The sequence below is a fragment of the Motacilla alba genome, chromosome 2 (genome assembly GCF_015832195.1).
Source record: "Motacilla alba alba isolate MOTALB_02 chromosome 2, Motacilla_alba_V1.0_pri, whole genome shotgun sequence".
Classification (NCBI taxonomy): domain Eukaryota; kingdom Metazoa; phylum Chordata; class Aves; order Passeriformes; family Motacillidae; genus Motacilla; species Motacilla alba.
Window position 1 is genome coordinate 32,223,495 of NC_052017.1, and position 13,239 is coordinate 32,236,733.

At 38.1% G+C, this 13,239-nt stretch overlaps 1 protein-coding gene across 5 annotated transcripts in view; it reads right to left on the minus strand.

Annotated features, from left to right (window-relative positions):
* Positions 1 to 897: 897 nt before the first annotated feature.
* OSBPL3 (oxysterol binding protein like 3) overlaps positions 898 to 13,239 on the minus strand; it is an 85,199-nt gene continuing 72,857 nt past the window's right edge. For all 5 annotated transcript variants that reach the window (XM_038126783.1, XM_038126784.1, XM_038126781.1 and 2 more), the window contains 6 exons: positions 11,482 to 11,560; positions 9,214 to 9,358; positions 7,759 to 7,903; positions 6,964 to 7,090; positions 6,300 to 6,422; positions 898 to 5,116 (listed from right to left, as the gene is read on the minus strand). In XM_038126783.1, coding sequence (XP_037982711.1) covers positions 5,020 to 5,116; positions 6,300 to 6,422; positions 6,964 to 7,090; positions 7,759 to 7,903; positions 9,214 to 9,358; positions 11,482 to 11,560 — 716 coding nt within the window. In that variant the 3' untranslated portion in view covers positions 898 to 5,019. The remainder of the gene's footprint in view (positions 5,117 to 6,299; positions 6,423 to 6,963; positions 7,091 to 7,758; positions 7,904 to 9,213; positions 9,359 to 11,481; positions 11,561 to 13,239) is intronic.

The following is a 13,239-nucleotide window of genomic DNA, read 5'->3' on the forward strand; positions in this document are numbered from 1 at the left end:
TGGAGCTGATGAACATCATCACCTCTTGTGGATCAGCATCCCAAACATTCTCAAAAGCTTTAATACAGTTTTGTTTTACACATTAAAACACCAAATCCACAATTTATATTAAAAAATGAACTATTTAAAATAATTCTTTAACATATGGCAACTACTTAGGTGGAAAATTTCTCTTATTGCTTTCAAAAAGCTGCAGCAAGAGCAGTATCTAAGAACTGAGCAGTACAGTAATACATTTGGTGGTAGGTTACAGCATTTACTAAGTTTCAAAAGGTAAGCCAGATAATGTGCAGTTTCTTATGAGCCCACGGCTGCTGGAGTAAGTTGCACCCACCAGTAGCTAGAAAATAAAAAGGTTGAGTTATTGAACACTGTGAATTTTATTTATTGTAGGAATAATTCATGAATGAAAACACACTCAACCAAAAAACCCTGTCATTTTAATGTCACTCCTTTGAACAGCACCATCTCATTCTAGCCCTTGCAAGATGTATTCAGATATGTGGATGAGTTGAATTTCATCCTTCTCTCTGTTCAAATGCACCATGGGCCAAGTTTTGCACTCCTCTTCAGCTTGCCCCCTCTTCATGAGTTGCACACAAAAAAGAAGCCATACTGAACAAAGCAAGATATGCTGCAAGTTTTCTGCTCTGCCAAGCTGGTCATTTGGAGAGACAACACAAGAGATTTACACGAAAGCAGATGCAAGGACATTTGTAATTAGGATCTGCTGAGCTGATACAGATGCATATTTCCATAGTACACTACCGTTACCAGGTCTGACTCCAGAGAGTAAGAAAGTCTTATTCACAGTCAAAGAAAAGATACAGAAGGAATTTATGGGGAAAAGAATTTAACTACAGCCTCTAGGTATGATTTATCATTTGTTGATATGGACTGTTTTCCTATTCATCAGGTTTTTTTTTTAATAAAGAGAAAAATGGGACACTGAATAAAGGACCACAAAGAAAACCTGAGCAGGACTGTAAACAGCTGAGGGAAAGTGGGGAGCATGGAAGCAGGTGAGGTCTTTGTTAATTTGGGTTTTTGGGGGAAGTTGTTTGTTTTGAGACCAGCACTGGATTGTTGTGCAATGTGAAAGCTGTCCCTGGTTGGGCCCTAATTTCTGGTCCCGTGAATTGGTGTTCTTTCTGTACCATGATCTGGACTCAGCACTAAGCTGCCAGGTGATACAGGTGAATGTGTTTGCAGCAATCATGTCCTTCAGAGGCCAGATTTTAAAAGAAAGCAGCAATCCTGTTTCCAGTCCTTCAAAGAAAACTGGTTGGTGTAAGAACTGATCTCCAGGATGTTTCCTTATCAAAATTTGGGCTGGTTTTGGTTCTTCTTCCAGGCATCTAAATTTCCAAGCTCTGCATAAAGAACCTAAGTACAGACTGCTGGATCTGTATTTCAAAAAGTGTCTAAAAGAAGTAGTTCAGTGCTGGCAAACTGTCACATCAAGCATACCTCAGAGATCCAGAAAGGAATGCAGTGATTAATGGTGCCTTCTAGTTCCACTTGGTCTAAAGGGCACTTCATGCTACACAGAGTTGCCTCCTGAACAAGTGATGCTGTATTGTAATCCTAAATTTACACAAAATCAGAAACTAAGCATCAAGCCTGCAAATCTGAAAGCAGAGCTGTGGGTTTCTGTTCCTATGTAAATATTTCCCTGGATTTTTTTTTTTCTATGCTTTACAACTGGAAAAACGAAGCACAGTTTCCGCACCCAAAGGCCTGAGCTGCTCCATCACCTTGATGGAAGTTTATAGTGAGGGTTTTACTTTATGAAGAGACACACAAAGAAAGGCAGAGCTGTACGAGTGCTTCTCAAACTGGCCTCCAAAATCATATTAAGCAGTGTTTATAAAGTCTTATGAAATAAGAGAGCCATAACAGCAGGCAAGGGTCAGCAGGAAATTTTAAGACTGATCCATTGAGCTACATACCTTGGGGATCTCAGCTGTGTATGAAAGGAAGCAGTTAAGTTGCCTGATGCATTCTTTTTTACCATTCAGGGTAGAAACAGTGGGTAAAAAGTCCCTCAGTGTCAGTTATTAAGAATAACAGTTGTCTTAGTTATACTGCAGACAGCTAATATAAATTTTGTACCCATTGACACAGCTGAAGTTTCAGGGAAGAAAATTACCAAAATTTCATATTTTACCAAGAATAACTTTATAGAATATATTAACTTTGTGAATGTTGAATATATTTACATGCAGAAATACACAGAACTAACATCAAGACAAATTTCTTCCACTTCTTAATATACAGTTAACAGAAGTTTAACAACTAAACCCAATTGTTTTATACAAAAGTAAGCAGGGGAAACTATACTGCAGTTGGAAATGTGGGGTCAGAGGATCATTCACAACTGGTTACATTGTGTTTGGAGGTGTGTATTACAGATTTACAAAAGGAGAAATTACTTGTTCAATGATTTTTCTTCATGCATTTAAGAAACACCCTGGATTATTCTCAGGCATTTTTATGGAGACAGTGCTAAAACTCTGGAGTTTACTTTCTTGTTACAGAAATTTTGATGAAGAAATTTTTATATAAGGCACTGCTCAGCCCAATGCTTCTTGTCATTCATCCCATACATTTTGGAAAGTTTGGAGTGTTAGAGAAATCAGACTTGGCACTGCCAGTCTGATTTCTCAAAAATCATGACTCAGATACCCCATATGAGACTTGTTTTGTTTAATACCTATATGGGGGAATCCCCTCCACACACAGAATACACAAAACCAGCAATCAGATCAGCCAGTATCACAGTAGCTGCCAAATATGACAGTGAGCAAGCTTAATGCAGCCTCCACAAATTTTGCTCCTTTTCTTAAAAGCTTTTATTTCCTCTACCCTCTTTTGTTTTTAAATGAACCTTAATTTTAGTATCAATTGTAATTACCAACAGCAAGGATAATTGCAATTATCAACTCATTTCTGTGCCAGGTTTTGACAGTCAATACAAGGATAAAAGACAGGAAGGGAACAAGGTATGAAGAGAACCTCATTTTTCTTGAAAAGCTAAACAGCCCCCAAAGTTTAAGACTTCCTTTGGAATCAAAGCCCAGATTTTGTCTTCATATAAGTGTGAACCTTGCCTTGTTTAAAGCTGCTGGCGTGGTAGTCAAGTTTTTTGAAGACATATTAATTAGATATAATCATGCTGACTTCTTTGGTAATAAATTACAGAAATGATGGTGAGGCAGAGATCCCAGGCAAAATGGAAAATGGTGAAAAAGCATTAATCTGCCTCTGAGACAATGAGGCTTCAAGGTAATAGAAAGCAAATTTCAAATATACATCTAATCTGACACCACAGATTTTGTTTAAAATTTAAAACCTTCATAGTATTTCCTTCATGTTACATATAATACATAGATCCATTTTTAATAGATTTTCTCTAGAACAATGCTGCACAATTGCAGTAAAGTGCAAGCTTTTCTAAGCTATTAGTCTGTCCTCCTAGGAGTCTACTGTATCCTTGCCATGTCCAGTTGTTCCAGTCATAAGCCAATTTACCATGCCAGCATTTGGGTTTGTTTTGTGTCTTTACAGTGGCATGTAAAGAAAAGAAAAGGTTATGGTGACAGGATGCAGGTCTATCACATAGAAAACTGCATTGCTGCCAGAGAGTTGCAGACACACGGACCATGAAGAACCATGGATCAGGCTTGGGTTGCAGATATGTGGGAATGCAAATTAGCCTGTTAATGACTATGGCATTGGGATTTGATGGAAAAAACCAACAATACTGCCCATCTCTATAGTCTTCATTCAAAAGTGAGGCTTCTGCTACATTTTCTTCCTGTTAAATTTCTGACCTATGGTTTAGTAGCTTCACAAATTGAACCATACGTATAAAATTACAGGAAAGGGATGTAATTGACTTAGTGCAAGACGTTTAAATATTTATCTGAACTTAACAAACAAACAGAGGAAGATCAAAGACTCCATACACTTCTCCATAAGGCAGATGGTAATTTTTTAAATATAAGATTTTAAATACGTTGTTTCTTAAGAGGTAGAAAATATCAAAATACTAGGAAAAAATTTCTAGCTTAAAATAATCAGTTTGCTTACTTTTTAAAAAGTCTTACTGTTGCAATTTTTAAGTGAATAAAAACAAATGAAGCTATGGAAGCACAGGATTTCGTGCTCTGTATAAGATTTCACTTACTGGAAAAAGAGAGAGCTTCTTCATCTAGTCAGTGCTCAAGCAGTATATACAAATTATCTCCTCTTCTTGCCCTGTTGGGGGCTATAAATTTGAAGTGAAAATTTTTCCCAGTGGAAAATTTTGGCGATTCCTGACTTTCTAGCACTACATTTAACCTGGTACAATTTATGTGTAAGGCAGTAGAACCACCGACGTAAGCTCAGAACTACCTCCTCCATAAAGCTAATAAGAAAGTTCATAGAAACAAAAGCTTACTTAAATCTTTCCTGCAGACAGCAAAAGATCACAGTCAAATTCCAGCACCAGCTGATGATCTGTTTTAGCAATTTATACCAGCCTAGAGACAGCTGAACTACTCATTGCACTGTGGAAGCCTACCTCCAGTTTGAGTTACTAAGGCTTGCACTCTTCCTCAGCACAGCTAGGAGAGGCTGATGCTACTGTCTCCAATGCAATTCAGTAAGGCATAATTTAACTCAGAACTGATGTTATTACATGTTGAAAAAGTAGTGTAAAAGCTCCTCTCTTTTCCATCTGTTAACATTCAGTACTATTTATTAAATATTTTATAAAATGAAGTTAGGATATTTATACATTCAAACAATCACTGCAATAGTTGAGTAAAGGAAACAAATGAATTATCAGATTCTAAATTAAGCATGATTCTGGAGATATGCACATTTGCACACACCACACACATTCTGTGTGTGTGTGTGTGTATGTATATATATATGTGTGATATATAGATATATAGTTGTATTTTATATATACGTCTTTTAAATCAGATCCAAGAATACAGCACAGAATATCTTCACTTAGCTCCTCTTTCACCAGAGGACAGGATTGTCCAGTTTGGAAAAACCAGGTTCTTTTCTAAGGTCCATGTAGGTTCCATTGCTCACCCAGGAGTCATCGCTGGATTTCCTATCAAAGATTAAACAAATGTAAGCTTATATTTTCATCCGTATGCTGTGTAATGCAGTGTAGCACCATGCCCAGATACCAAATCCAGCCCACAACCCAGGAGCAGTGCAGCTCACTGCAGCCTGCAAACAAGGCAGTACAGCTTGGAATGTCTGCACTGGGCCATGGAGAGGCATCTCAATCTCATGTTCACCAGAGAACATCACTATTGAAGAGGCAAATGCATTAACTCCTATCTGCTCTAATACTTTTGCTATACAATAATAAAATTCTTTATTCCACTACTTAAATCTACAGGATAAACCTCAGCTTTCAAATCCTCATTGTAAGGATTCAAATCCCCATTCTTATTCACAATTCTTGTTGTGAATATACAATCACAAAGTATTAGACTTTGCCTCTATCCACCTTCCCTTTAGTAGGTGTGATTGGCATGTGATGAGTTAGCTCAGCAGCTTGTCAGATATGTAGTAGTCTAAGCTGTTCCCTTTTGCACCTATTTAAAACATTCCAGGGTTCCTCAGAAGTACAATATAGATATATCCAGAAAAAATAGGATCCCAAATCTGCTAATAGGCCCATACAACATTCATTTTGGTTCCAACTCTTTCACTGCAGGAGGACAGAGAAGCTGGAGGGCAAAAGACCACATCATCACTAGCATTCCTTTTTGTCTTTTGATGCCCCAAGTCTCCTGTTTAACTGATTTACAACAGGAAGAGATAAAGTGCCCTCAGAAAGATAATTCTCTCCCCATAAAATAGAGGAAACATGTTCAAAATCAGCCCTGGAAGCGAAAGGCTCCAACTCTGCACATTTCCACACCAGACAATCCCACTGAATTCAGCAGAACTTCAGCAGAGGTAATTGAGCTAAATCCAGCTACTTCAGCTTGCTTCAAAGAATCAAAGGTGCTACATTCACTCAGGCAAATTCAAATGTAGACCAAATATGAACTGCCATCAAGGCAAAAAAAAGAAAAAATTCAGGGATGCACTAATAAAAAACTAATACAGAGCTGAGAGTTTTAACCAAGTCGGGAGTATTCCACATCACCAAAGTACAAACCCAAAGTATACAGGGGAACCTGGAAAAAGCTGGAACCTGTTACATGGCAATTTAGAATCAGATTTATAATAAGAATTTCAATAAATGATAGTATAAGCTAATTATTATCTAGTACCTGAAAAATCTAGGCTGATGCTCTAGGTTGTTTTCTTCTAACACCTTCCGTCGTTCTCTCTGTAGCTGCTCGATCCTCTGCTTTTGCATTTCAGCTCCTTCAATATTCCCTTCTTCTAGAAACCTGCAGCAGCAGTGATATGAGACAATTGGTCTCCTTGCCCCCAGAAGAATCTAATCTTTGCAGCAGGTATTTCACAGTGTTTGAAAGGTAAACAGCTACCTCTGCAGAAAACTGCACTATGAAAAAGCACTTAAGGAAAGTTAACTCTTGTAACAAGTTCAGAGTCACAGTTAAATTAGATTCTTCTACTTGGAAATTTGCAGAAGTAAAAATTTCACTGCAGAAAGAAGTTTCAAGTGTCTCAGTTTTGTAGGTTACTCAAATACTGTATGCTCAACATCCAGAACCTGAAGTACTGAAGTTAACATCCTTGGAAAGGCAGTTATCTAGAAGCATCCAAGACACAATTTTAGGACACACTTCCATAATGACTAGAACATCTCTCAATAAGTGATTACAATGTCTGTTTCAGATGCACATTAATGTAAAAATAGAAACACACTGCAGTTCTCCACAGAAAACAGTCTGAGTTCGGGGTAAAGTGAGTGTACAGAAGATTAGGACTATTTAAGGAAAATATTTCAGAGTTAAAGCTTCTTACCTTTGGTCTGGCCTAAAACGTGTATCAGTGGATGGGAGTAATGATCTAGTTTGTGGGTCCAGTTCATTTAACTCCAGTGCAAATTGTGTAAATCCATACCACTGTTCATAATCTTTAGGCATTGGATCTACAGAAGAAAAGAGTACATTCAGAATTTCAATTAAATGCTATTATATTGAGAAAGAAAATTTCAAGCTCCCTGTAGTCATTTGTTTATGCCTGATCCACAGTGTCAATTCTGGGGGAACAAGAGGTTTTTAATAATGTGACAAAAGAGAACATGCCCCTTGATAATTGCACTGCAACAAGACAGATTTCTGTTCTCTCAGCTGAATCACAGCACAACTGTGATGAAGGCCATGCTATTATCATAATGTTTTTTCAGAACACAGTAGACAAAACCCCACAAGCTTGGGAGAAATTCAGCTATCACTGTCATTAAAGAATTGAGCTTTGTGGGCTATAATCCAGTGTTCAACACATGAAACAAACAACACTTCTCTGCACGAGCAGTAGGAGTTTGTTCCTTTTTTCCCCTTCCTGCTAGAGTCCTCAATACTCACTTCATGCCCAAATATGAAAATGAGGGAGAACGGAGAAAATTCAGGAAGCCATGGGATTAAGTTCTCATATTATTTAAATGATATATTCTTCTGATCTAGCTTTTAAACGCTTGACAAAAATCTAATATTCTACAGAAAAATAACAAGAAATTGGGGCCTAATAAAGATATGAAAACAGTAAGCTTATACTGAAGATCTCAGTTTGTGTACATGAGCCATTCTGATCACTAACTTGCTCTCCATATGCAGTTTGAAGATGAAGTTGTCCCACAGTATAAGCTTTCATGCCACTTCCCAAAGAGTCGATGCACAACTTTCCCAGATTTATCCATGACACTGCCTTCAATCTCATGTGCATTTGGACTCCAATACTTTGCCTAGAATTAAAAGGAACAAGGGGAAAGAAGGTGCATAAGAGCTCAAGTGCAGGCCGTTTTGCCCTGCCAGTAGCATCAGGCTGTGGAGCAATGAGAACTGTTCATGTAGGTGTGCATTATAATATCAAATGCAAACAACTGCTGTGAGTACCATTAAAATACAAACTTATTAGTATGTTAGCTTCTTAAAATACTAATGCTGAGAATTGATTTCTTTTGTTTGCCTATTTTTGGGGGCAGTATGAGTTCAGTGCAGCTGACCCTGAATTTTGCCCAAGGACAGTTGACCCTGAATCCTCACTTGGTTATCTGCATCTCTTCTGAATTTGCAGAAGAGGAGGACAAGGAATTCATACATTAATCTCCATTTTAAACACTTTACAATATCAAAGGTGTAAGATTTGCAGGCACTCAGTTAAATATTTGAACTTTAAACATCCAGTGCAACTCTGAAAATACATTAAAGTACTTTCAATTAAGTATTTGGAAAGAAAAAATCACCCTAATGCTTCTTAGAAAACACAAAGTATTCAGGAAAACAAATTTAAAAACCGCAAACTTTCTGGGGAGCATGCCATTGCCATGCTGCAGAGGTACACTGAAGTACTTCCCTTGTATCTGTATGGCCTGTGCTAGGTCAAGCAGAGCCTTTCTCCATCAATCAGATACAGAAAATGCAGGTTAAGGTAAGTCTCTTAGGATGATTTGTAAAACTATTTCTCCGGTTAGAAATTTTGGCATTGCTTTACATTTTCATTGATTTTCATTTACTACAAAGTCATCTATTGCCAAAAACTGAATTTAATTTCAGCTATAAGGAAAATTCCTGAAGAAGTCATATATATTGTACTTGTACTGAAGCAAAAGCTTTGAGTAACACCCCAACCTCTTACTTAAACTACTCTGACTACCTGCAGGAGGCTAGAAAAGAGCATCAGGAGAAACATCCTGCATAAGCACTGGTCCTACAGCTGCTGAATGACTGCAACCACAGCATGTGCCAGTGGGCCAGCAGGAGGCATGTGGTAAACCACTGTCAGTAGCCACCTTGTGCATATGTCTCTCACCAATGCAGAATAGGTTTGCCATGATATTCCTTTCCCCATAATTCGTCCATTTCCAGTGGAATCACTCAAGAAAGCTGTTGCTTCTCTTTTTTTGTCTAGTGAGTGGCAGTTCCTTCAAAGTTACAGTTTTCAAGGAATCACAGGTAATTACAGCTTGTGAGCAGAAGTACTGAGCTTCAGCAGAGAGCATCCTCCCACTGCTGTGCCTGTTAGAAAGGGCAGTGCCAACATTGCTGTGGTTACCTTTATGAAAGTCAGCTTGCAGTGGCACGTGTCATCATTAAGGTTTTTAATGATGATCTCTCCATAGTGTTCAATCCATCTTTGCCCACTTAAGATGTTATGGATGCAGGATGTCACCTTGTTCCATGCAAAATGGTCTTTAAAACTGTAAGGAAAAATACACACAAGAAAATTCTCATGCCATGTTCAAATAAGCTCAAACTTGAGGAAAAACATTTGCAGAGAACTTGATTAGAGAAACCAAATTAACCTTTTTTTTTTTTTTTTTTTTTTTTTACTAGGATGCTTCATCTTCTTGTTCCAAACCTTAAAAACAAGCCCTAAGACAACAATCCCACCTCCAAGAAAATCCTTTTCACTTCTGCTCTATACTTTGGTCTTGAATTACTTTTTTCTCTCAATTTACTTGTCCTTCTAACCAGTTTTAAGTTTCCAGAAGTAATCATTCTGGTATCGTCTACAGTCTGAGATGCCCATTCCAAGCTTGTAACACAGTGACAATGGAGAACACAAGGACATGGGCAACCACAGTGATCTGAACATGTACTGAGAGGAATAAGCTTGGCTCAAGCTCTCAAGGCTGAGCCTAATATGTGTGCTTTAGGCAAGAGCCAAAGTTCTCACCAGGCAGTTCAAGATGCAGTTGCACACTGGGAAACAGCAGACAGGGAGAGATAAATAAATACCAATAGGGAATACAACATTTCACCTTTTATGAAAGAAGTAGATGCTCTCATAAAACAGTTTTATAAAGCATCAAGGAAAGGAAAGTTTCATGAAGACATAAATTTGTTCTGGGTATGGATGGCCACCTCACTACTGGTAAGGTAAAATATAAACTTACAAAGCACCAGTTTCTCCACAGCAAGTGACTCACACACATCCTGTGAAGTTATTAGAATCTTTCCCTACCTCCCCTTATTTACTTGCTTTCACTTCCTGCTTTCTAAGGGCACACACAAGGACAGTTTGTACAGACTTGCAGATATGCAGCCAATTTATCCCACAGTAACTTGTTTTTCTGCCCTTACCTATGCATGTCACATGTTCTCATAAATGCTAAAAAATATATTTGTTTCAAAATGAACCTTAACACTAATGCTTATTTTTTCCCTATAGCCTTGGCACCTTTTTTTTGTACCCAATTCTGTATCAAATACACAGGGATACAAACCAACAAATGGAGATCACATATGAATCACATTGCTTCCCAGTTCATCAGCCCATCATAGGCCCTAATATATTAATTATTTTGGCTCTGAGCACTCATTCACATCCTTTCATTTCAAAGCTTAGGGCAGGTGCTATGAACATAACATGGTTTTATACATTACCTTTTGGATACTATCCTACTAGACTACAATTTTATCCACTTAAAAAATAAAAAGGCATGCTTGACTTGATGAGTCCTTGGTTCTTGAATTCTTTGGTTTTTTTTCTTTTTTAGATGGCAAGATGTCAGATTAATTAATTTTGTACTCTCTCACTGGAAAACAGATTTAATTGGAACTATACTCAACCTTTAGACCTCTGGTTCTGCAAACATGATGGAGATAGGCCAAATTTTAAGGGATTTTAATTGCTCATCAATAATGGGCACTCTGACAAGCCAGCATTGAAGCACTGCAGATTTTTATTTAAAAAAACAAAAGGAAACAAACCAAATAGAGTCAACACTTCACTACAGTGGCTGCTTCCTTGGATAATGAACACCAGATATGTAACTGTTTCTACTTATCACTTACAGTCATTATTTCTGCAGTGATGATGGTTATTGGCCATGTCTACAGCCCAGAACACCCCATAGTGTCAGGGTCCCTACAAATATAGTTAAAAAAGACAGGAACACCACCACCTCTTCCCCCAAACCCATACTCAAACAAAAGAATTCATAGCTTTCTTTACCCTACAGTTTTTCCCTGAGAGTTTAAAATGTATTAAGGTTGAAACTCAACTAAATATGAAAATACCTTTTCATACTTTCAAAAAGAAAAATACTTTTCTTTTTTCAAAGTACACAGAAGTAAAGGGTTTTTTTTCATTGTTTGTTTTTCATAACTTTTGAAAGAGTCAGTGCTTCTGATTTAGGCTTCTGGTTTTGGTTTGGTGGGGTCTTTCTTCCTCCCTTTTTCTCTTTAAATGAATTCAAAGCCATCAGTTCTTCCAAAGGGCAGAGCAGAGGTCGCTGTCCTCTGAATGAACGTGGCTCCAGGGTGTGCAAACATCTGTGCCTGTGCATGAACAGCAGTGCCCAACGGCAGCACTTACGCTGGAAGAGTTACGTGTGTTGTGCCAACTGGAACAATCTCCATGGACTTCCCCCAGAATTTGTTTTTCCATCTGACATCTGGAACAAGAAGTAAAAATAGACAGGTTTAGTCACAGGTAGGTGAATCAGGCTGTATCTGGGCTCTCCTTTATTTTCAAGAAGTTCAAAATAACAAAGTGCAACAGAAGTGTTCAAAGAATGTTGTGGGACCTTCAAATACTTGTTGGTCGATTTAGTGTTGTTGCTGTTTGCTTTGTTTGATTTTCATCATAATATCTGTTATTTAAATGGCAAAGTAACAGATGTTTAACAGTGCTCTCTAAAACTTTTTCAAAATAAAGAAATTTGAATAAGCTATAGGCAGCATATACTTGTCTGCAATCCAGTTGCTAGTGAATGAATGCAGACATTTTTAAAAACAAAAGCAGAATTTCAAATACAAAAATACATCAAGAACATCCACAGTCAAGAGGCTAAAGAAGGTTTCAAAGGGCACAAAATGGCAGAGGGTTTTAGTCCAACTCCCTCTGTAAGTTTAAATGATCTTTTGAAATCTTGTTTGAATCACAGAAAGACATGTCCAAGTCTCATAGCTTTTCTTCAAAAATATAAAAAAGATAAGAAAACTCAATGCAAATTTAGCCAAATTTATTGAGCAAAAGCACCTGGAAAGACATGGCAAAATGTGTGTACAGTTAAATTGGGCTAGATAATCAGGCAGTAACTTCCATAGTAACTTCAGAGCTCAGGGGAATAGTACCCCTTCCTATTTTTAGACTCTAGGAACTCCATTCCCTGCCCAACCTAAAAAAGAGGGGAAACTTCAACTCTAGTCTCAAAAAGATGCTAGTTCTAGCAGAAGGAAAACAAAACACTACTTCCTGTGCAATTCTGGGGGGAAACTCTTACACTGATTGTGAGATGGATGCTCAAACCACAACTAAAAAATTACTCCGGTATCTCCTGAGTATATATGTGCAAGTGAGGAGAGAGCCACACTGAGCTGCCTACCATTGCAAAGACTAGAATGGGATATAGGGCAGAATTCTGCACTCAAAGAAGTTACTTTTCTTATCATGTGAGAAAAGGACCTTTTGGGTTTTTGGTTTTGAAGTCTGGTGCTGGGTCAGCATCTTCAGTGACAGCAATTCTCTTGTGATTCCTACACTGCACAAGTGCTCCAAAGCTACTTCCAGTATGGTGTTGTTAAGGCAAATTCTGTCCTGGTTTTCTGTCTTCTGCAGTGGGATGGAAGAGAAAGGGCAAAGGTACACCCTACCAAGTTTAACAGTTAAAATGCATCACCAGATCGTGCCAAATTCTATGCTCTCATAAATGGCAAAGCTGTCCCACAGAGATCAGCATGTGGGAAACATCTTGGGAGCCAGGATGCAACTTGATCATGCAATAATTTTAGGACAGAAGAGAAAAAGCCAAGTGTTATTTCAAAGCTATGCTCACACTAATTCATGCACAGATGCTGGAATAGCTGAAACTTCCTTAATTTCCACTGCTCATGTGTCTACACTCCTCTGCAAAAGCAGAGGCAGCTTCCTAAGTCATGGAAAGCTATTTCCAAACTTTGGTCCCTGTCAGAGCCCAGTCTTCAGTTCACAAGATGTGATCAGGAGATTTCTTGGTGATGGAACACATGAACTAAGGTCAGTGCCTGGTTGCATGACAGCACTACCCTGGCAATGTTGCTGTCTCCTTTTGAGCTGAGCAGGTGACACAGTAAGTGAAAAGGTCTTTGCACA